Source organism: Protomyctophum bolini (assembly GCF_963924005.1).
Source record: "Protomyctophum bolini genome assembly, chromosome: 5".
Lineage (NCBI taxonomy): Eukaryota > Metazoa > Chordata > Actinopteri > Myctophiformes > Myctophidae > Protomyctophum > Protomyctophum bolini.
In genome coordinates, this window is record NC_137866.1 from 34200930 (window position 1) to 34226279 (window position 25350).

At 42.7% G+C, this 25350-nt stretch overlaps 1 protein-coding gene across 1 annotated transcript in view; it reads left to right on the plus strand.

Moving 5' to 3' along the window:
* Positions 1–230: 230 nt before the first annotated feature.
* The window catches only part of prkcz (protein kinase C, zeta), a 140837-nt gene continuing 115717 nt past the window's right edge, over positions 231–25350 (plus strand). Inside the window, exons 1-4 of the mRNA XM_080763845.1 lie at positions 231–415; positions 7382–7503; positions 9782–9871; positions 10496–10546. Coding sequence (XP_080619971.1) covers positions 336–415; positions 7382–7503; positions 9782–9871; positions 10496–10546 — 343 coding nt within the window. The 5' untranslated portion in view covers positions 231–335. The remainder of the gene's footprint in view (positions 416–7381; positions 7504–9781; positions 9872–10495; positions 10547–25350) is intronic.

The following is a 25350-nucleotide window of genomic DNA, read 5'->3' on the forward strand; positions in this document are numbered from 1 at the left end:
CCAAGCAGCAGGGTGGCAGTGTGGGGTTTACTCCGCCCCTGTAAGCTCCAGTAACCATAGCAAGACACCACACACACTCCCTGTAAACTACAGGACATGTGTCCAATATTTCTACTGTAGTCTACTTCCTCAGGGCTACAGGTAGACGAAATAGTAGGCCTAGTTGATGACAGCGCGTAAACGGACAGGGCTCTCCATCGGACGGCCATATATTTTATGAAATGTAAAATTGTGCTGGCATCATGATGGAAACATTGATCTTCAACGAGGCCCTGTGATACAACTTGCTTCAATCAATATCTTCTTGACTAGTTGTGGAGAAGCCAGAAGCGAACATGCCAATGCCCACATCAAACGGATCCATCATGGATTTAGCCGGGTCGGAGTTGGTGAAGATTAAAGCGCACTACTGCGGGTGAGTAACCAACGTGTGGTTCGTTCACGGTGTCAGTATACAGGCTATACTTTGGTATGTTGTTGTTGGAAGGAGCTTTGTTGTTAAAGCGTTCCTATAACGGCGCAGTGATCACGTCAGCTGGACAAACACCTGTGGAATGGAACTGACATCACAGGTGGGGTGGACATTAGTTAGCATCGATATACCACGTTCCTAGTAGGCTACCTTTTTGTTTTAGAACTGTCCAGAACCGTTAAAGCAAATTGTCGCCACAGTTCTTTTATAATTTCATTAAGTTAAGACACAGGACGCTGGACGGTTATTTTATAAAAGTCCATTTGAACGGTTGTTGACTTGTTGTCGGGTCGAGTAGCGGTAGCCTATAGCGAAGTTTCAATGATGGAGTGACACTCCTGTTTTGTGATGTGATAACGGTTTAGGGCTTTTGATTTTACAACCCCGGCCTTTGCACTCAGGTTGTGTTCCATGACCTGCACACCCCCTAATACTCTATGGCACAACCTGAGAATCGAGTCAGGTGCATACGAATCATTTTAAAGAAGAATGATCATTTGCATAATGCCTGAATGCCTTCAGTTTACACTTACGTTTAGCCTACAGCTACACTATAGTTTTAAAGTTAGTTTTAAAGTAGCTAGAGAAAGTATAGAGTTATCTAGTTAAAAGCAGCCTATTTATTCCACTAAATATTGAGTCAATATGTTGGGACCTAAAATAATGAATAGGCCTATAGGCTACTAATTTACAGTAATGAATTACTGCTTTATGCTATAGCCTACATACAATTCAGATATTCCCGGGAATAGGTAGGCTAATTAGAATATTTTCTACAGATTCTGGCATAGGCCTATACATTTAGATTTTTGATCTAATCACAATTGATCACTTCCACAAGGCTCTGCAGAGCCATATAAAGTACACATTACAGTAAACTGGAAGACAATTCAAGTTAAACATTTATGTTAACTCGCTATTTATTGTGTGTCATCAACAGGTAGTAATTTATGCTAATTTTGGTAGCAAATTTTGGTTAACAAAGTTATCCCCACCACTTGAACCACCTGTTTCAAACCTGCTCAAACCACTGGAACTCTAGCATCCCTATTCTGGGGGGAACAGTAGGCTAGGGAACTAGATAATGCTAGATTGGCTATTTTCGGTGAAGAGATTTGACGTAGAGGGATAAAAGAGCAGCAGGTCAAGTTGACTTAAGTATAGGTTTAAGTGGTTAATGAACTTAGTGGGTCAGAATCTGACCTGTCTCAGACTCTCAGTAGAATGGAGGTGTAGTGCTGTGGGCATATGGACACCTCACATTGTGTCATTAATATGCTTATTAGCATTGATAAACATGCTAGTTTAAATGGAACAGTTCACTCCCATTCTGCTATATTCTGATCTCTTCTTCCCACAGAGGAATTTGTTTTTAAAAGTAACATTGTTTTTCTTGCTTCATGAGTCATGGCTCCTTCTCTCTCATTTCAGGTCATGATAGTTTGTGTTAGTTTTGAAAGTATGTAACCAAGGCATATTGATATGAATGAATGACATAGTTTCAGTGATACTTCTGTTATTTATTATTATTGAGGGCAGAACTCTTTCTCAATAATACCCTGAATCTAAAGCCAAGGGGCAAGGCTAGTGGACTGTTCACAAGACCGCCTGTCTGTTGCTTAGCAACCTGGTATGGGCAGCCATATTGGTTCGACTTAAAGGAGCATTCAGTGATTTGGGTGATTTGGAAAAAACCCCATTCATCATGTTAGATGTTGGCTACTCAAAATGTCATCTCATCTTTGCCACTGCTATTATATTATTTTGTGTGTGAGCAATATTGAATACATTTTCAGTCAAATGTATTAAAACCTAAGCGACATTTAGAACCTATCACTGATTAATCTTGCTCGTGTCGATTGATTCAGTTAATTGTTTCCCCAGCGTTCATGAACTGTGCAGTGCCCTTAACATGGCGTCATGAGAGTTATGTCATTTAAATAAAGTCACTCCAGCACAGTCTAATAAAGTTGTTGAATTCAGTTTGAGTTGGCGACTTGGCGTGAACGTTCTCTCTGTTTACATCTCTGGTATAGAAAAAGCCTTAACTGTATTCTAAAAGGACAGATCTACTTAAAAAAAAAAAAAGGTATAAAATAGTCATTTGAAATATTGTGATATTGATTTGAAATCATATCACCCAGCCCTACATATTCATATGTTCCAATAATTTAATACAAGACAATGAATGTATTGTCCAGAAATAACTTATTCTGTAAAGGCCAGCTCAGAAGACATACTGTATGTGATACGTACTGCACTACAACTGCTTCTGTAGTATAACAGTAATAAGTTCTCCTCAGGGGAGCATTAACATGTCCAAAGGTGATATAGGGCACATCCACTCTAGGTGCTGGACAAATGACAGCACAGGAGAAAGAAATAGAGTCCGCAATACTGGTAAGGGAAAACTCAGCTCCACTGGTTTATTAATTCAACATTTCACTGGGATCTTCTTCAGGAATGAGGAAGACCAGTGCTGCGGACTCTATTTCGTTCTCCAGCATTAACAGGTTAATGGAATAAATATCATGACAACCAACCACAGAAGCATCCATCAAAATACTCTGCACAACCTCACTAACCATTAGGTCCTTAATAGGGCTGTTTATTCTCAGATCCTATCATCCTGTGACAAATTACTCAGTTTATTTCATGCAGATTCATTTCAGGCTTTCTCCTCAAATTATCAGGTGAGGTACCTGGTTAGATGACTTAATGAGATTATTAATGGGGGAAATGCATCATTGTCAAGTGCAGTAACAGGAATGGCCAGACACCCATCTATCTATCTATCTATCTATCTATCTATCTATCTATCTATCTATCTATCTATCTATCTATCTATCTATCTATCTATCTATCTATCTATCTATCTATCTATCTATGATGGTCAATATATTGGTCAAGAATTCACTTTTTTTATGGATGGATGGACTAGGTTGGTCCTTGCTTGGCTAATAAAATCGTCTATTCTAAAATTACATCTTTTAATTTGCCTCATTCCTTGAAAAGACCTGGCCATTGAACGAGGGCCATTTGTTCATTCATTTTGTTCAAATACTGTACAAATATTAATGTATTTATAATAATGCAAGATGCAATATGAACAGGAAGGACTGTAATGTCAGTTGTTTTCAATGTATTCTGTTAAATGTGTCATATAATCCCATATGGGATGGGCCAAAGTGGCATCATGACAAGAAAATAAATGTCATTAATTCATTCATGCTTGTGTTCTTGTAAATGGCCAATCCCTCTGTATGCTGAACGCCCTCAAGTAGGCTACAGTATGTACAGTACACTCAGAAAATTGTGGGCAAGGTCCACCTATTGTAAGGAACGCACTGTAGTGGAGATCAGAGAGTTGTTTTAATATCAGGAGAACCCGGGGGGTGTGGGGGGGGGGGTGCGTGCGTGCGTGCGTGGCTGCGTGCGTCAACATTGTACACCTAAATGTAGTTAACTGGATCTTACAACTTTGAACATTATGGACTTGATTAGCTCTGATTTATCAGTACAACTAGGGTGGTACATTTTTATTCAAATCTCAATATATTTGTATTGGATCCAAGCAGCAGTTCCTTTTCCGCTGGTATCCTGTTTATACAATAACAAGTAATTTTCCATGGGTCTTTTTTATTATAATAATGTTAATAATCAAAATATTCGAATATATTTGATATTCGGGACTAATATTAAAATAAAATTTCTGAGGAATGTTAACAGCCCTATACATATATTTGATATTCGGGACTAATATTAAAATAAAATTTCTGAGGAATGTTAACAGCCCTATACATGGGCACAATTTAGTTCTGTTAAGATTTTATTTTTTTCTTATCTTTTTTGGCTTTTCTGCCTTTATAGATAGATACAAGTGAATCATGACAGGAAAGAGGGAGAGAGAGTGAAGGGGAGAGACACGCAGCAAAGCAGACCAGAGCCTATACTGTATGTGGCATGCGCCTGGACCACTTGGCCAGCGGACCCCAATTAAGCGACAAGTTCTGTTGTATTCGTTTTAATCCTTGTACTAAATTCATACTTTGTCTTGCGACGTAGTCATACTTGATCATATGACTACGTGGCTTGTTGAACACGTTTATAGGCTTAATGATGTAGTAGTAAAATTAGCAGTTAGCTAGAACCTTAAAGACACAATCAATTTTATTGTACATACAGTATGTAGGCAGGTATTTAAAAGAAGATAGAAAAATAATGGCTCTTTGGCCAAGATGCAGCACTGGCCACATTATGTACAGTACAGTATGTGTGCAAACTGTGCATTCCGGAACACATACTGTGTGTGTGTGTGTGTGTGTGTGTGTGTGTGTGTGTGTGTGTGTGTGTGTGTGTGTGTGTGTGTGTGTGTGTGTGTGTGTGTGTGTGTGTGTGTGTGTGTGTGTGTGTGTGTGTGTGTGTGTGTGTGTGTGTGTGTGTGTGTGTGTGTGTGTGTGTGTGTGTGTGTGTGTGTGTGTGAATTCATCCAGTGTCAGGCCCATGTGTCGGTGTGTCAAGGGAGTGGCAGTGGGCTGACTGTGTGCCATTTTGGCAGAGGATGTGCCCCAGTGAGGAGGAGTGGATGCCTGCCTGCTGGGAAGCAAGCTGTCCCTCCTCTTCCTTCCAGAAGCCACAGTCCACAGAGCCTGTCAAACACCAGCAACACGGCCCATTTAGGTTCTCCACTGTTGTGTACATGCACATCAAGTTCAGACATTTCGGCACAGGTTAAAACATATGGCTATACTTTGTAGTTCAGTCAGGACAACTCAAGAATGGATGTAATATATATATTTATTGAATATAAGATGAGCAATATATTTATTATGATCTGGCGATGTATTGGATCTGCTTTTTAGGTACTCAGATCAAGCGCATCAGTCCCGACCATAGGGACCCTGAATCCCCCATACCTAAACAGTAGATCCAAAACGACAGGTTTGTATACAGCAGCGCGCTGATACAGCAGCAGCAAGCAAGCAAGAGGAGGAATACAAACCTCCGGTTAAAGTAGCCGGTATGAAGATGGAGTGAGTGTGTGATTGGTTGAGTGAATCATGTGAATGAGAGCGTGATGCTGCGGTGGCCCAATTAACGGCCGGCAGCAACTGCACTGAGGTTCCCTGACTGAACTTGCTCTGCGCATGTTTACGACAGGCACAAATGTATATGTGACATTTCAAGCTTTTTCACAAACTGTTTCTAAGCAATGAAACAGCTCTTGTTTTGTTTTGAGGGCAGGGCACACCACAGTAGCCTATTTTGAATAAAGAAAAACTTGAACTGGCTCACCTTGGCGTTGAGTTTAGCCTGTTCTTGTTTCTTGGTCTTCTTTTCCCCTTTTTCTTTCTTTTCCAAAATGTCCATGTCATGCACTGAGGGTTTTACAGTGTAGATTGGGGTCTATGACATGAAAATCATATCAAATCAAGGTCTGGGTCATCATATGAAAGTGGGGGTACTTAAAAAGTTTGAGGATCAACGATTTAAAATGTGCTACTGTATGCACCGGCAATGGAAGACATAAATGTGTAATTGAGATCTAATCCAGATGTTTACTTAATGGTTCGTACTCTGTTCAAACTCAAATAACATGTATTATTTACTTATAGTTATACAGTATATGTTTTCCTCTTGCACCGCCGCCATCTTACACCAACAAAGAGCCATGCACACTGAGAGGCCAGTTGGCTGCTGTACCAGTCAAAGGCTGAGACTTGGCATTGCTCACAACCCCACAAACAAGGAACAATCCTGTCTGTCTGCAGCCATAGCACAGCAACTCAGAAAGTGAAGCGAGACGCTGCATAACAATTAATGGTCTCGTCACAAATGCCCAGCGAATCGTAAGCTGGTTCAGTAATCAATTTGTAATTAACTACCCTGTCTGTCCAGCCGACCCTTTCATGCTTTCAGTCTATGAGGTAAATACGCTTCTAGCTGCTAATTAGCGTCTTGACTCGAGTGGGTCTTTTTCAGCCCTTCCACATAATATAATATATGTGCAGACTGAGAACATTAAGCCGCTTGAATGGAATTGGAATTAAAATTAGGTGTAACTCCTGTTATGTGCCTCCATTTGTTCCTTCATCTGAAACAACAATTACAATACACACTATATGTAGGAACTATAGCTGTACAGTACAGATCTCTGCATCAAAATGACTTTGTCTAAAGCTGTCAGACATGCCCTGTCTGTCAGTATGGCCTCTACAGTAGTAACTAACGAGTTACCGTGGTTACGCTGTGACACTTTCTATCAGACAGAGTGGAGAGAAATGTTTTCGCATTGTTGACCTTGCTAAAGAGCTCTCCCTCCAGGGACATAGATTGGTCTAAAGCCAAATTCCAATAACCCCAATTTCGGCCACTCGCTCCTGACCTGCACTCACACTTATATATATATGTTTGAATTCAACACACTGGCTGCAAAAATGTTTTGTATACTTGCAAACAACTAAATGCGTTTGATTATAATAGAGATTTGGTGACAATGTGTAATTTAACCCTGGCCTGAACCTATTTAGTCTTCCTTTTATTCAAATATAATCCCAAGGGTGTAATTGTTGAAAATATAGAGAAACCAGGACAAGAGAAGAACCAGGAATTTAAATAACTACATGATACAGATGATGAAATCAATAGATTCAAGAGACATGATATTTCATGAGTATTGTGTACAAAATGAATGTTACCTTAATCAAGGTACTGTACTGTACAGTTCGTAGCCTAAGGGCAAAAAAAAAAAAAAACTTGAAGCAGTGTTGCTCGTCAGCTCTGTAGTCTGCTGTGTCTCTGGTTCAAACAAAACGATGCAGTGAAATGGATCAATTTTTCAGCTAAGCTCCATTAACATTAGCCATGATTTTGTCAAAGCTGTGTTATGACTGGTGTCCTTTTCTTCAGGGACATGTTGATCACAGACCTGGCTGCCACAGTAACCTTCATGGGACTGTGCGAGGAGGTGAGGGAGATGTGCAGCGTTGCTCAGCAGCAGCCAATCACACTCAAGTGGATTGATGATGAAGGTGGGTGTGATTAGATCAGTGGTTTCCAAACACTGGTTCGGGACCCATTTGTGGGTTGCGGACACAGTTTTATGGGTCCCTTTATTTATTTTTTGTTTCCTACATTTTGGTTTTAATTATTATTTCAAAACGTTTTCAAAAGATATTCCCAAAAAAGAAAAGAAAAATCATGAGGAAATCAAAGAAAAATCTAAGAAATGTCATTAATTAGAAAATAAATGTTTAACAATAACTGAAAATAGACAATCTACAAGCTCACAACGTGTCGTGTTTGGGTCCCGGGCAAAAATCTAATCTCTCTTTTGGGTCACGGGCTAAAACGTTTGGGAACCACTGGGCTAGATGTCAGTCATATTTTGTGTGGGTTTCTTTCCCATGCCATGTTGACTGTGTGAGGACTTTGTATTAATGTGGGATTCGGTTAAAAAAACAGAGAGAGAGAGAGAGAGAGAGAGAGAGAGATTACTTTGAACCTGGTGTCCCTGTTTTGGGCACTTTTCAAAATGAGCGAAAATCTACAAGCTCAATAGATTTTGAATGCTTTGAGAGTTTGTAGATCAGCTATTTTCACTGCGCCACACCATGTGATAAAGTATAACATAGGACTTTAATGGTTAAAAAGAGAGACAAGTATTACATAAGCGTGGTCTGCCTGGTCACTTATGCCATGCCTGTGGTTTTAAATCTATGGGGTGTACAGGTGGAAAGGTTTTAAATCTATGGGGTGTACAGGTTTTAAATCTATGGGGTGTACAGGTGGAAAGGTTTTAAATCTGTGGGGTGTACAGGTTTTAAATCTATGGGGTGTACAGGTGGAAAGGTTTTAAATCTGTGGGGTGTACAGGTTTTAAATCTATGGGGTGTACAGGTGGAAAGGTTTTAAATCTGTGGGGTGTACAGGTTTTAAATCTATGGGGTGTACAGGTGGAAAGGTGATTTTCCTGAGGCCAAACTGCTCTCACTCAGCTTTTATACTCCTTGGATTTAACTCCAAATGTTAGATTCACAAAAGGATTTGTGGGGCTTTTGTGCATTCTAATCAGCTGTACACATTAACTACGGTACACATTTACTAAAGGTTTGTTCTGGTGAAAGGAGGAAAAATGCCCAATCTAAAGTTGTGTTTGGGCTAATAGCTATATGAATTGGAATGGATGGAAACATCAGATGTTTCTGGACACAAGGTGAAGATGAGTGAACTTTGTTCATCTGCTCTGGAGAGGACATTTGTCAAGAGTATTTTAGGATTAGTTTTAGATTAAAGTCAGCTAGTAGTGTTAATTTATGGTTAAAGCCAGGGCTATATGGTCAGACATAATAGTATTAGTGACTTAATGTTTAAAGTTTGGAGTTAAAGACACTCCTTGCAAGTACAGTAAGACAGTGACTGGGTTTACATGGCCAGATCAGAGGTTCTTAACTGTTTACATGGACACTAAATAAATGATCTGCTTTTACCTGCCCCAAAGTATAGAATATACTTTTGAAATGCACAAAGTGGTTCCACCTATTTATTTTCTAGATGGATCAACATCGTGGCCTCGGGCCCCTGCGTTTCTTCTGTTTCTAGCTAATTAATTCCGAATGCCACACACACAAAGCTAATTCATGAAATGTTAATGGTGAGGCACTCCCAGAGGATGCTGTGCACTGTGGCCTCAAAATCTATGTGTAGACTATGTATGTTATGTCTGGGCATGGTGAGTGATCCAATTAAAGTAAACAACTGATTTGTGTATGTACTGGAGGTGTTGAAGATCAGCAGAAGGTTTATAGATTCAGATGATAGGGCTGATACTGACAGGTTGCATATTATTATTATTATAGTAGCCTATATTATTGACGGGAACAAATAGTTTACAATAAGAATGGCATGGTCATCTTATGTGCTGCACGCTGAGTTGACAAATCCTCGTAGGAGGACCTGCTCTTTTGATCACGCTTACGCTATGATACTGTATATTAATTATTAATTTGACACGGTTAACAAACATGCAAAGATGAACAGAATAATGCAATTCCTACCAGAGAGAAATGATGGCAGGGTATGGTATATGTTAGTGTTTATATGCTAGTATGTTCATGTTGATCTGATCATCAAAACGACCCCTGAAAATTCGGGACCGAACCAGTTACGATTATTGATTGATGCATGATTGTAAGTCTCTGTGTGTGTGTGTGTGTGTGTGTGTGTGTGTGTGTGTGTGTGTGTGTGTGTGTGTGTGTGTGTGTGTGTGTGTGTGTGTGTGTGTGTGTGTGTGTGTGCGTGCGTGTCCAGGGGACCCATGCACCATCTCCTCTCAGATGGAGCTGGAGGAGGCTTTTCGCATCTACAGCCGCACCAGGAGGACTGGCCTGCAGCTCCATGGTGAGTGCCATCCACCCCTCTTCACATGCTGTCATTCTGAGTTCACACCGACAGACCGACGTTTGTTATTTTTAGTCATCTGAAATGCTTTAGTGTTCGTCTAGTTTTAGTTTCTAGTTTTAATGTCATAAGGTTAAGGATAAGGATAAGTCGACTAAATCTACACTTGATTTTGTCGACCAAAATGTGTTTTGGCAGGCCTTGATGGCATCGTAATGCCTGATTTGACACTTGGTTGCGCTCCAAAAATAGCAGATCTACAAGCTCACAACACGTCGCGACACATTGTGAGCTGACACATTGTGAGCTGACACATTGTAGATCGGCTATTGCAAACAAAAATGCAATGCAATGCAAACAAAAAATTACTTCTCTTTTAGTTGTCTTGTTTACTAGTCCCTCCATAACTTTTTTGTCTAGTTTTTATTTGTTGACATAATTGTCAACATATTTAGCCATAGCTTTCGTCGTCCTAGCTTAGTTTTTATTTGTTCGGTTTTCCCCCAGTGAAAAATGGTAGTCGACGAACAATTTTCATCATAGTTTTTCGTCGACAAAATCAACACTGGTCCTTTGCTTGCTATGACTCATACTGGCCACGTCCTTCCCTTGCTGTCTCCACAGTGTTCCCCAGCATCCCAGAGAAGCCTGGAATGCCTTGCCCAGGAGAGGACAGTGAGTAGTACTGAGTACCCCAGCAGTTTTCTTTTTATTTGTATGAAGGCGTGTCTGTTGTGCCCTGCTGTAGAGCACCGAGTCGGTAACGATGGAAGTTGGAGATCCATGCCCCACCCGGCTATAAAGTACCCGTGTCAGAGTACATGTATTATATTTTAGCATTGACTAGAAAAGTGCGTTGATCCAGGTGACAACGTCTGCGTCACAAGCTCCCTGTCTGAAAAGGCCTTTTCTCTGCCCTACACCCCCCACATGTCAGGTCACAATGCTGAGGAGCTTCCATATTGTCTTTGTTTCTATTTATGTATTTCAAAAGCTACCATAGACCACCTTAACAGAATAGAGAATGCTAAATGGTGCGTTTATCCAAGGCGCTGTAGGCTGTAACTTTGACTCACTTCAATTGTCCCCCTCTAAGTGTGTGTGTGTGTGTGTGTGTGTGTGTGTGTGTGTGTGTGTGTGTGTGTGTGTGCGTGCACGCGCATGTGCTTTTAGGATCTATAAGTGTGAGCTTAATGTACAACATCATTGTTCGGCAGAGACATACAACTGTAAGTGGTATCACTGTCCCTCTGCCACCCCTCAGAGGGGGTATCACTGTCCCTCTGCCACCCCTCAGAGGGGGTATCACTGTGGCTCGGTGGGGAAAAGCTATTAGAACGAGGGTAAACAAGACAACATTGCAGCCACTTGTGCCTGTCGATAGTGTAATTGACCATATTGACATGGCAGCCATTTTGCGGTTATGTCATGGGTGCATATGTTGGTTAGACTAAGAGTCCGACAGGCATTAGTTCGACAACACCGTCGGCTAGGTTAAAACGAATCCACAGCAGGTTAAAACTAACCCGTGCTGTGTGTTAAAACTCACCCGTGGCTCCCGACATCCACAGCAGGTTAAAACTAACCTGTGGCAGGTTAAAACTAACCTGTGGCTTCCTGTGAGGTTAGATTTAGGGTTGGGTTTTGGGTATATCACCAATATATCACAATCTATGTAAAGCGCCTTGGATGAAGGTGCTATATAAATGCACCATTTACCATTTAGGGTGTCGGACTCATGACTGTAGGACTGTTAGTATGTCGGACCAAACATGCTGTATGTCATACCCCAGGATTCTTCTCCTCTGAGAGAATGACAGCAAAAATGTCCACCGTTTGAAAATGTCCATGGTTAACATGCTTCAGTCCTCCGCGTCTGTTTCGCTGTAAGGTTCCTCCTCTGTAACACTTTGCTATGATATCTATGTACCATTATAATTTTATTTTATTATTTTTTTTTTTGCAAAAGGCCGGTGGATGGCCCAAATTTGATATCGCTCTTCCAACATGATCTAGGTTTGTTCCTAATTAAGATGGTTTGGTTTAAGGTTTACGCTCAGGGGATTTTATTTGTGTGTGATGATGGAGAACATCGATGATTTGCAATAGATATTTTCTCCATGACCATCGATGGTTAAGGGATGTGTAGCCATTGACTAGATTATTTAATTTCCCCTGGGAATTTTGGCTCCTTTGAGATGTTGTTCAATAATGATGTAAATGTGATGTGGAATGGGGGAAACTATATATTATCATTATTTAAATCTATTTGATCTATTTTATCTATTTTCATTAACTAAGAGCTCAGTTGCATTCGCTTACACCAGACCTCCTGGAACAGCTTGCTGACACCGTAACATGCAGCTGGCCGCCATTGGCCAATCTATCCTCATTCTACCAAACTTCCCTCAGAATCCCTCCAGAAAAACCTATTGGACACATCCAATCCAATCCAATCCAACTTTATTTATAGAGCACATACACCAATTGTTTTGCGGCTCCCAATCTCAAGCCTGATTTATACTTATTTACAAGCTCACAACGCGTTGCAGGGTGACCATGAGTTGTAAAAGTGTGTAGATCATTGCATGCTCATGAGCCTTTATAAATGGCTGTCAGGGTTTAATCCAGAAAAATGTCAACATTAAGTCTTCCATTAAGCAGCTTCCCTGAGCTGGTGTCTACTTTAGACAAAATTGCCGGTTCCCTCGATCTGTTTACTGCTATGTTGGAAGCAATAACACAACAGTATTTGCATTTGTCTTGCATCGGAGCTATACCATTATGTGGCTGCTGCTGTTTCACTCTTTCGCTATGCTCTGATGCAGGAATCTTCACTGTGGCTTAAAAATATATCTGTCAAACGTGTAAACAAGGGTCGACGGGAGGCACTGACCTCCCGTCTGTTGAAAAACTTCACTGTGGAAAAGAGGGAGGGAAAAAAATAAATTTTCATTTCCCAGACACGCCACTCTCTCTCTCTCTCCTTCCCTCTTCTTTCTCTCTCTCTCTCTCTCTCTCTCTCTCTCTTCTCTCTCGTATGTACTCGTGTGCTCTTTGGCGCATTCTGTAGTGGTCTATTTGCTGCCACAGCATGTTTATCTCCAGTAGTGTGTGGGCCATGGTCCTGTATGTGTCTGTGAGAGAGAGGTGTGTGATGGGGTGGGAATGCATGGTGTTCTTGCCCTGATGTAGAGAACCATCCCTTTGCTTTATGAAGAGAACACAGTTATCAGAGTGTGACCGCCAGTCTACAGGTAGGTCAGCATGGACAGACACGTTCTCTCTCTCTCTCTCTCTCTCTCTCTCTCTCTCTCTCTCTCTCTCTCTCTCTCTCTCTCTCTCTCCATCTCACTCACTCTCTCTCCCTCGCTGTCTCTCTGTCTATGCATCCGTGATGCTGTTTCGTCAGAAAGCGGCGTGCTGCATGCTCGCCAGCATTCTCCGGAGCCGGAGGTGAAGCGTTTACAGCTCGCTATAGTAGTTGCTCCTTGCATTATAAGGAGTGGGAAATGGCTATTTTTAGCCCCTTTAGCTTGCTGCCGGGTCTCCGAAGTAACATTTCTCTTTTCGCAGGAGGGGAGGAGGAGGTGTATGGGGCGGGCCGGAAGCTACAGAGTGGGAGACATTCTCAAGAGAGGAGGGGAGGGAAGGGATAGGAAGGAGGAAAATATGCAGGGAGGGGAGGAACACTAATAAGGATGAGAGCCTAGAAGAGCAGCCAGCTCTGTGATTGTAAACTGTAAATCCTGACAGGTCAATATTCTTTTATACAATGAAATCCTCGGTGCTCATTTAACTCTCGAGAGTTTACAAATTTAACCAAATGGACCCTTTACATTTGGTTTGTACACTCTCTTAGTTACAAATGAATAAATGAACACTGGTTATTGTACACTTGAATGTGGACATTTGATTACAATGTTAATTTAATATTCCATGTCCTTGTGAAAGCACATTACACAGCTTGATAAGTTTTGAGTTTTGTTCATTGGATCAAATTATAGAGGATTATGGGTAACCTTGGTTGTTGCTGCACTATAAACCGATTAGGGTTTGCATAACAAAGTGTGTGTAGTAGACTATAAGCATATTACTGTGCCTGCTACAGTTATATCAGTTTAAATGGCTGTGAGTTCATGATGTATTTTGTATCTATAGCAATTTAAACTCTCAGCTCCACTGCCTTATAAACATGCAATGTTGTTAGTAGGAATAAACACAGAAGCACGCAGCCTCCACCTTGTGGAACTCTCTCCCAATAGAGATTTGCCAACACTGGACTCTTTTAAGACTGCCTTGAAAATACACCTATTCTCACCTATTCGCTGCTTATGGCAGATTTATATAGCACCATAAATGGTGCTATAATTTATTATTTTGGAGGAGGCTCTGTAGAATGCAAGATAATTGTATGAAGACATTGTTGATAATGGGTGAAGCGCTTCTTTAAGTGGTTAAGTGGCCCAGCTGTTAAGTACTGTAGTAAAACGTATAAATGTCAGTCTCATCACTGATTATGTATATACCAGTGTTCGCAAGCTATTCAATGTTTTCCCAAATGTGTATGGACCCACAGTCAAAAGAACAGACACCAAAGTGTGTGAGTGTGGAAGGGACAAACTACATATGTAGCCTTAGCCTACCCTGTACTATATATTAATTCCATAAACCCTTTTAACCCCAAGATGTTAGCAGATGTTAGATGTATGCCCACTGCGTGTCTCCTGCATGAACTTTACAACATGTATATCAACCATACAGTAGTTATGGATTTACTAAACAGAAGTCACCCTCTTCGAATGTTATCAACCGATAATCACTTATCACTCAAATGCAATCGAGCCACCTGGAGCCTACTGACTGCAATTAGGAAGTGAAATTACTGACCTATGTCCCCATTTAAGACTGATGAGGTTAGGGGACTTACGTGGCCGGTTAAGACTGATGTTAGGAATAGAGTCAGATTTAGGGTTATAGATCAGTAATAGTCGGAATAACGCGAACAACGCCACGTCTCCGCGTTTCCTAATCGGCTAATCGGCTCCAGGCGAGCCTGCTAGCTTGATTGCATTCGAGTGATAAGTAACCTACTGGTGATTATCGGTTGAATCTCATTCCGATACAGTAGTTATGGATTTACTACTAGTTATAGATATACTATAGTAGTTATAGATACTAGTAGTTATAGAGAATCGCTGTACTATATACGGTAGTAATGAATACAGTATGTGTACCGTTTCTGACCGTGGATAAGTCATTGAATCTATTTTTATTTTTTTCATGCCATATGAAAGCAGAGTCTGCCTGTCCTATTTTTGGATTTTTGGGGGGATTTTCGATTTTTGATTAAAAAAAATCTAATTTTATTCTCTCCTGAACAGTTAGTCATGCCACCATGACTGTCTCGGTATCAAAAAGAGTCATATGTTTCATACAGTATGTACTGTATCATACTGGAGGTTTCATATCAGGCAGCAGAAGCTGACCTCTATGGTTACTATGGTTACCTGGTTGGCTGCGGAAGCCGGAAGGTAGCCAACCTGGCTTTTATTCCAGTTCTTTCGTTTGATTTGTTGTCTTTACTCTTTCTTTTAAGTACTCGCTGCAAACAGAACCAAGTGAGAGATGTTTCTGATATGTGAGTTCTTTGTTTGATTGAGACACTTGGTAGCCATTTTGTGCTCATTGTATAAGCCGCCAGCAGTGCCAGTGCAGTTGGGAAATGACCACCCAAAGACAAGGCATTGATGCTGGACGCCGGTCTGAGGCAGTTGAACCCGCTATATAGCGAGGCAATATAAAGTGTTCATTGTCAGTGAGGGTTGTGCAGCAGCCCACGGCACTGACACACGCTGGCCTACAGCCTCACTCACAGGCCTGATCAAAACACCTCACTTCTCTTGCTCTAAAAGCAGCTCGCTGCTGCTGGCTTACTGATCTCTGGGTTTGTCAAGCAAGTGAGTGTGTGTGTGTGCGTGTGCGTGTGCATGTGTGTGTGTGTGTGTGTGTGTGTGTGTGTGTGTGTGTGAGAGCACTGAGCAGAATCTCTCTGAACAGACCCCCCTGTGTGGGATGGAGAGGGAGGGGAGGAGAGAGAAAGAGAGTGGAAGAAGGCACAGAGAAGAGGAGAAAAAAAAGAGGAGGGGGAGAGATGAAATCCCGGACAGACGCGCTCTGGCGATGGCGTCTGCATGCCTCGTGCTGGACCCCCTCCCCCCCCCCCCCCCCCCCCTCCCCCCCCACCTGTCCCCCCTCCCGTCCCCTCATCTCTCCTTGCCTCCTCTCCTCTCCCCTCCCGCCCGCCTGCCTGGCCCTGCGGCACTCATCCGCTCCGTGTTTTCCCATCAGCCCGCCTAGCTCTCAGCTGCATGGTGGTGGTGGTGGCACCGCTGTCTCTCTCTCTCTCTCTCTTACCAGGGAGGAGGCTGCTATAGTGCCGCCGCCGCCAGCCTCCCCGCTACATCACAACACAGAGACAGAGATACACACACAGAGAGAGCAGTGGCACTCCCTTTTTTGGGGGGGAGAGGTTTTGCATCCAGCCCCAACCCCCCCACCCCAACCCCCACTAAAACAAAAGCAAGTGGGGGAGAAATACATTCAGAAGACATGTAGCGAGGATAGAGAATTAAAGAGAGCCACGAGGAAAAGGAGGACATCACAACTGCCAGCTGTAGCAGCCTTGCTGCTGGGAGGGAGCAAGAGAGAGAGAGGGAGAGAGAGAGGGAGGGGGGGAGTGGAGGCAAGCAAGCCAGAGAACAAGTGAGAGTGAGGCAGGAGGAAATAATTAAATAAATCACCGGGCAGGAGACGAGAGAGGCGTCGGGAGGAGAGAGAGAGAGAAAAAGAGGGAGGGATTGTGTGTGCGTGTGTGTGTGTATATGCGTGTGTGTGTGTGTGTGTGTGTGTGTGTGTGTGTGTGTGTGAGAGAGAGAAAGCAGGGGTTGTAGCCGTTGTATCCTTTGCCGGCTGGCCGTGCGACACACAGACGCTTTAAGCCTGGATAATGTTCTGAGAGGAGAGAGGAGAGCGAGGCAACGGGTGAGCTATCAATCCTCCGTCCGTTCCATATGTCCGTCCGCGCATCCATCTTAATTCATCAATTCCGTCCTTGTCTTTGTCATCTCCATAATAACCTCAGACAACACAATGGATCCGAACGAGCGCGACAGCGCGTCCTTCTCCCCCCTGGGATTAATCGGCTGGCGTGCGCGTGGTGTGTGACACAAGCGGGTGTGAGAGAGCGCGTGTGATGATCTGCCCTCCATGATTGGTATGTGGGATTCCTCGTTCCATCTTCTGGTGCGCTGCAGGCGGGCGGGCGGGCCGGCGGGGGGCTGCATGCGTGGAGGTGCAGACCCTGCTACCGGTGTGTGGTGGTGGGGGGCTGCATGCGTGGAGGTGCAGACCCTGCTACCGGTGTGTGGTGGTGGGGGGCTGCAGGCTGCTGGCTGTTGCTGTATACTTCACTGTGTTGCATTGTGTGTGTTGTGGTCTCAGTGTCTGCCTTGGCCCGCTGACTCGTTGGTAGAGCCCTCTGTGTTCTCTGTACTGTGTGTGTGTGTGTGTGTGTGTGTGTGTGTGTGTGCCTACGCGCGCACATGCGTGTCTATGTGTTTGTCAGTCCAGTCCTGATAATCTACACATAGTGTAGTCAAGTGTGTGTGTGTGTGTGTGTGTGTGTGTGTGTGTGTGTGTGTGTGTGTGTGTGTGTGTGTGTGTGTGTGTGTGTGTGTGTGTGTGTGTGTGTGTGTGTGTGTGTGTGTGTGTGTGTGTGTGTGTGTGTGTGTGTGTGTGTGTGTGTGTGTGTGTGTGTGTGTGTGTGTGTGTGTGTGTGTGTGTGTGTGTGCGTGCGTGCGTGCGTGCGTGCGTGCGTGCGTGCGTGCGTGCGTGCGTGTTCTGCCTACCTGGCAGTATTACTCATTGCTACGAAGGAGAGGAGAAGGAACAGAGCAGGCGTAGATCTCACTTCCCATCTCTCTGCCAAGGCAGGAAGAAAAGCAAAAGCCAAAAACACAGTCCTCTTTCTCCTCCTCTCCTCAACTCTACAAAATGCATCCTAAAAAGGAGGGTATGTGAAAAATTCTACTTTTTGGGAAAAAAGGGGCAAAATAGTCTGTTCTTATCTGTATATAGTGTGTGTGTGTGTGTGTGTGTGTGTGTGTGTGTGTGTGCGCGTGTGTGTGTGTGTGTGTGTGTGTGTGTGTGTGTGTGTGTGTGTGTGTGTGTGTGTGTGTGTGTGTGTGTGTGTGTGTGTGTGTGTGTGTGTGTGTGTGTGTGTGTGTGTGTGTGTGTGTGTGTGTGTGTCTCTCGATTTAAATTGGTGATCTTACGGCTATATTGCTTGTGACACTGACAGCATGCATGGCTCTCTGACAAACAACAGATGATAGCTGCATCTGCTAAATAGGGGTCCACTATACCTGTCCCCTCTCTCAATGGGACGAGCTGCAACACGAGTTAGCGCTGCAACACTATAATGACAGCTATATGCTAACCTTGTTAGCATAACACCACATCTTATCAGCTCTGAGCTAAAGACAGTGGCTTTCAACCTTGTTCATACCAAGGCCCATTATTTTATTCAGCATTTGAGCCACAGACCACCATTTGATTTAGCCTCTCAGACCCAAACTTTGAATATTTTGTTGTCATTGGATAAGATTTTGTCCACAATTTCATGCTGTATTGATGTTGGTACCTTAAGAGGAGAGATTGATAAAAATAACATTTTTTCTACATTATCTAATTGTGTATACTTCTTGTAATTTTAGTAATGCAGATGTTTAACAATAATTTAACTCTTGAGAGCGTAAAATGAAACCAAAAATGGACCCATACGGGTCCATTTGGTTTCATTTTACACTCTCGAGTTAAAGATCTGTAAGGGTCCATTTGGTTACCAAATCTCCATAATTTAGCTGGGGACCAGCTGAAACCCCCTCAATGTCCACTGGTTGAAAACCACTGAGCTATAAGATGAGGGGAAATATTTGTATTACTCCTGGGGGGAGTGGTCAGTCATTGTGTACAGTAGCTGTTTAAAAACACCACAGTGCTGACTCTGCCATCTCCCACGCTTGCCGTAGGCCTATGGCTCGAGGAGGAGAGATGAGACAACAGGAGAATTGTTTTCCATTTGATCAGGGAGAGAAAAGGATGCTTGCCTTGGATTGAGCTTGGGTTTGGGTATGAAAGGGCTGGCCTTCTATTTATGATACTGTGGGCTGTATTTTGCGTGTCTTAAGTACCAGGTCTTATTACTTAACTTAAGACCTGGAGGCGTGATCAATGCCATTTGGTTATTCTGAGTGGTCAAAGAGCATTGACCACGCCTCCAGGTCTTAAGTTAAGTAATAAGACCTGGTACTTAAGACACGCAAAATACTGCCCACAGTGTCTGTTCTGCTCTATGCCTGCGTGGTCAATAGTGCTCGTTGACAGATGAAGGGTCCAGTGTCACTGACGTTTATTAAAAATCCTATTAATGTGGATCATGTCGAGATCAACATGGGAACGGTGCGGCAGCCATTCTTTTGGATTGGATTGGATTGTGAGGTCAGTCGGCTATTGACGTACTGCATCTGTGATGTGTGACTCAAACATTGTGGAAAGGCTTCAGCCCGATGCGAAATTGCGAGCCCCATTGACTATTATAACATTAAAATACAGATGAAAAGAAATCCATAGAGGTACTTATTTTGCCCCACTGGCAGTGTGCACTATGCATACTGTACAAAGCTTGGATTAGATTAGCTCTGGAGTCTGGACGCGCGCACACACACACACACACACACACACACACACACACACACACACACACACACACACACACACACACACACACACACACACACACACACACACACACACACCATAACAAAACAATATATATATATATTTACCCATCATTTCCCTCTATTACAGCAGTCAATTGCCACTGGAGGCATGTGGTGGTGTTTAGCGCAAAAAACGTCTACCAAAACAACAGTGATAACGCCACGACTATACTCCAGTGTCTAACCAGCTCAGTGGCCTTGTGGTCAGAGTGCCCGTTCTGAGGTTGGGAGGTCGTGGTTCGATCCCCGGCCGGGTCATACCAAGGAGACTCTAAAAATGGGACCCAATGGCTCCCTGCTTGGCACTCAGCATCAAGGGTTGGATTGGGGGTAAATCCCTGCGACATACTAGCGTCATGTCCAGGGGGCCTCACACTACAGAAACAGGAGCTCCTGCCCTATGGGCCTCGTGGCTTAGCAAGGCTTGGCTGATAACTGATTCAGACGGCAATGATTGGCCTATAAGACAAAATCAGCATAATGTGTTATTGTATCAAAAAAGGGTCCATCCGGTTACATCTGTACACTCAGTAAAAATGTAATTGTACTGTGTACCTATAGGCACACTTGCAATGTAAATTATCCTTTTCGGGTCTGGTATGATCACACATCATCAGTGAATCTTTTTGGAAGAGAATTGCTCTAATGGCTGCAGCATACATTTGGGCACAGATGGCCCTTGAAAGCACTTGTGTAAACAATATTGCCATAAATTGTTTAATCTTTTTAAATTAACTGGCCCAATAGCAATGGTAACTGTTCAGTTTTAATCACCTGTGCTCTCCCTCTTTAGAGAAGAATGAACCATGAGTATGTGCCACATAGCCTCTGCTAATGGCTTCCCGTGAAAGCGGTGGCACCCAGAATGACAAGATGCTTCAATATCACTGTCCTTGGCTCCATATTGGCAGTAAAAGCAATCGAATCTGAAGAAGATGTAATATGTGCCTTCTCAGGCCCCATCTGGTATGGGGGGGGGGGGGGTGTACTGGAGCCATTTTTAGCTGTGTCGGCCACGCTCTATGAAACCTGAGTCATGCTGTGTATTGATCCACAGTCTCAGTATTTATTAGTCCGCATGTGGCTATTTGGTGCGTGGAAGTTTCTTTCCTGTCGCCAAGTTTTGCTGACTAGGCACACTCCTCTATTAATAGCTCTTTTATGGATCGTGCTTGGTTGAATGGCTCGGCCTGCAATGCAGTTGTTGATATGAGACGGTGCCGCACGCGGTCACACCGGCGCTCACCGAGTGCCCGAGGACCTCTGTGAGACAGTGAGAGCCATTGTGGTCGAAGTGCCTGACATCTAAAATAAATAGGGTTAGGGTTAGGAAAGCAGTGCCAAGACTTTAGGGCAGTCGTCCTTCATATTGGGGCTTGTATCAGCATTGGATTTCAAAGCAGCGGGCGTAGGTTTGTTATATAGCGGCTGTTTTCTCTGCCATTCGACATTGAATGGGCTCTGCTGCACACATGGCATTTTGGAAAGAACTTGGACCCCTTCCCTTCCCTACTTCCTTCACAGGTGTTACCACTGATACTAATGATTGAAGGCTCTGTTCCATTCTGGTCAAACGGAGTCAGGGTGCTGCTATTGTGCATGTTGGCTCACTGTGGAAACACTCTGCTACACCAGTGGGTCTCAAAGTGTCCTTGAGTGGGTTCCAAATGGCCCCGTATGGGTGTGTTACTCAGAGAGTATACAAATGGACCCATTTGGTTCCATTTTGTACACTCTCAAGAGTTATGGGGGTCCTTGAAATTAAAACGTTTGAGAACCACTGCACACTAAATGGAGCAAAGCCTTAATTAGTATCATCGGTAACACCTGTGAAGGAAGTATAGGGAAGCGGGCCGGAAGTATGATGAGTTATTCTGTGTGCATATAGAGCCCATTCAGATGTCACCAGACCAGACCTATTGGTATAGGTGGAGATCTGTGATATGTCCGGCTATGCGAGACTGCCTTTGGCTCTATCTAGAATAGAACCACTAGAGTGAACCACAGCCGCTCCAACCTGAGGCGACATCTGTGTCATTAGCAGTGTTGGGCATCGTTACTTTCTAAAGTAACGTCGTTAGGTTACTGGATTACTGCCCATAAAAATAATCCCTTACCGTTACAGATTACCTTCTGAGAAAAGTAACAAGTTAGATTATTTTCCGTTATTTTCCGTTACCAGACAATTAAAACCCATTTCTTTATGCTTGCGCAAGTTGGTTACATTGTATTAGCCCTACTGCCTACCGTCAATGCGCCGCATTATCACGGCCCGGTTAAAAACGAGAATGATACACACCATGAACTGACCATAGACAATATCCCCTTTACAGCTCTCTTTATTAACGAATATAAGTCGCCACAATCGCCAGCCTATACACGTAGGACTGGACAGAAAGAGCTAGTGCAGAGAGTACAGACAATACCATACTAGGCTGTTGCGCTGCGCTCTGATGCCCTCTCCACGCCGCGCACCGTGGCCCATGAACAACAATAACAACTCCACGTGGACCCACGACGACCCACGTATGAATTAGATAGTTTATAAGAAATGGCACGGCGGCCATCCTTGCAGGCAGTGACAGTAACATAATGAGAATCCTGTAGGCTGTGTAACCTGTTCATTTTGGGGGGCATCATCAACAACAGCCTGTTGATGATGAATGATACTATGAAACTTAACAATTAATTTACTAGTACTCACCTAATGATGCCGCCACGGAGGATGTTTAACGTAATTCCAAAGTGTTTAGCCTACATTGTTTAAGTCATAGACGCATGCGGTTTTTATGAACTTTGGCTAAAAGCATGTTGTTTTTATTATTCCACTACCACCCGGCACCACTACCACTGTCATGGTAGCTGGCTACAACCGAAACAACTTCCTCTTCCTCTTCAAAATAAAAGCTGCTTGTAACAATACTTTTATTTCTTAAGTGAACTACAGGATGTAGTAGACGCAGGATGTATAGTACATGGTATAGTGGGCTTGGAAGGATAAATCACACAGAAGGCAGGAGACTGTCGGGGCTTTATTATTTTTAAATCTTGCCAACATAATGAACAGGGACACATTATAGTAACGGGATTACTTTGTTGGAAATGTAACTAAGGAACTAACTACTAAATTGCAAAACTAACAAGTTACTTTATTCCAATAAAAGTAGTCCCTTACATAACGCCGTTATTAATAGCGCCGTTACACCCAACACTGGTCATTAGCTTGAGCACCAGTGTTGTTTTTGGCAGTCTCTTGAATAGTTTTCATTTAGTTTTAGTCACATTTTTGTCACCTGGAATTTTTACTGTTGGTCTAGTTTTAGTCGACTAAATATCATAATATTTTAGTCATATTTTAGAACAAAATCTATTTGGGCGGGCCTTGATGCCGTCGTAATACCGTCGTCTACTTTTCACAATCTACAAGCCCACAACGTCTATTTTCAGCATGCAACTAATTGTAAAATGACTTATACTGGATCTCTTGTCCACTAGTCCCTTCCTAACATTTTAGTCTAGTTTTTATGTGTTGACTAAATTGACAGTATATTTAGTCTTAGTTTTAGTCATCATAGCTTAGTTTTTATTTAGTTTCCATTTAGTTATCGTCAGTGGAAAAAGGTAGTCGACGAACATTTTTCGTCTTAGTTTTAGGCAGGCTGTATGGATTGGATACTGGACTGGAATGATTTGTACTAGACTGGCTCTTGAGTCAGCGCCAACCCCCCAGAGAGAGTGCTGGAGGACGGTTAGTAAATCCTGTACCTCGGGAAGCCAATATATTTGTTGTTGTCACGTGTTTCGAACATGCTCGCCAAAAAAAAAGATATTGGTCATCGATCAGCAGGAAGCTGCTGTCTCTTGTGTTCAAGTGTTTGGGTGTGGCTTCAACTCAATGTACACATTGATCAACACTTGAAATTAAACGCACGCACACACACACGCATGCACACATGCACATACATACACAAAATCACATACTGTACATCCCAACTCTAAGAGCGCACACATGTAACAGGGTGGACCTGTGAGTGTCCATCCAGTTAAATGTGTCTACTCTCAGAGTTAGGTTGACACTGAGGATTTTACTGTGTACCTGTAAGCACATGTAAATGATCCTTTTGAGGTCTGATAGGATCACACATACTGTCACGCCAACATTCACATTATGCTTTAGAATGATGTACTGTTTGTTGTCCAGTCTGTATGGCAGAGTACAGTATGTTCATGCAATATTATAACTTATACAATTGGGGTGGTTGTATTTTGTCTCCCTGCTCTTCTATTGAGACATTTAGGTCGTGTCAAAGGTCATGTCTCAACTAGACACAGGATCGGATCTATGTAAAGCACCTTGGAAAAAGGCGCTATATAAATGCACCATTTACCATTTATCAACATTTTTAGCTATCCACAGCCCTGTGATGGTAAATCATACTAGTTAATATAGGGGTTTCATTTCCAACTTACTTTTCAAAGTATTCCTCAACCTAGTAATAACCTATTGTTTTATTCAGCAGCATCTGTAATGGGATAATTGTGCTTTTAAAGTACTGTAACTGTAATGGATTCAAGTTACCATTTTTGTAATCGGATTAATGAAATGCATTACTCTGCATACCTGGTAACAACGGAACTGCATTGCCACCATTTCCATTGATGAAATGCAACGGTTGCTCCTGCTAAGTGATGTTTAAGAGACTTTGCCAAGCATATTACGATCAATAATGAGAACGATATCCCAGCCCCAGAGAATCTGATAACAATGCTCCATTTATTTATGCGCTTCCCCAAAGACGGGTGTCATTCTATTTAATGACAAAGCTGTTGTTATTGGTATTTAGGAAAACACTGCCCAATTGTTTTGTATAGTTTTTTTTATTGGATTTCTTTTAGATTCTTGTTTGAAGCTCTTCAATTATATTTTACATGGATGTCCTGTAAGGTTTTAACACACACAACGTTGCTGCCCGGAAGAAACCACCTAACTCCATTTTTGTTTTTAGTTTTTTTCCCTAATTCATAAATCAGTGCTATTGAACTTCCTTTACGTCTGTGTGTTGGTTAAGAAAATATTGAATCAATGAAAAGTATTAAAAAGCGCTTTGACAAAAACCTCCTAACTCCACTGGATGATTTCCATTTTAACACCTAAAATTTACATTTTAGGTGTTACAGTTAGGTGGTTTCTTCCAGACCGCAGAGATATGTTCTATTTTGGTTTTGCTTTTAATAATTTTTCATTATTACTAGGGATGTCTCGTTCCTGATCCGATCCTGATACCACAGTTTCTGTGTTAGCCGATACTGAATACCGATACCAGTGTTGTGATCTCATGTTGTGTTTATAGCTATCTAGCTATATATCTCGTGTTGTGTTTATAGCAGACTCCTCACTCATATGTGCACTTGCAGTTTGGGCAAGTCCAAAACAAACTCTACACGCCCCAACATTTTATTTAACTGCCGTAGTACTGTCAACCCCTTACCCCTGTGTCGGATTGGTGGTTAGACTGGCATACTCGCCGAAATTTAATTATAGCCTACACTTCCATACTAGCTTTTTAAAACTCTCATCATAATTCTATCTACATTATGCCTGATACTTGGTGCGGGCCATGTTGTGCACTTTGTGCA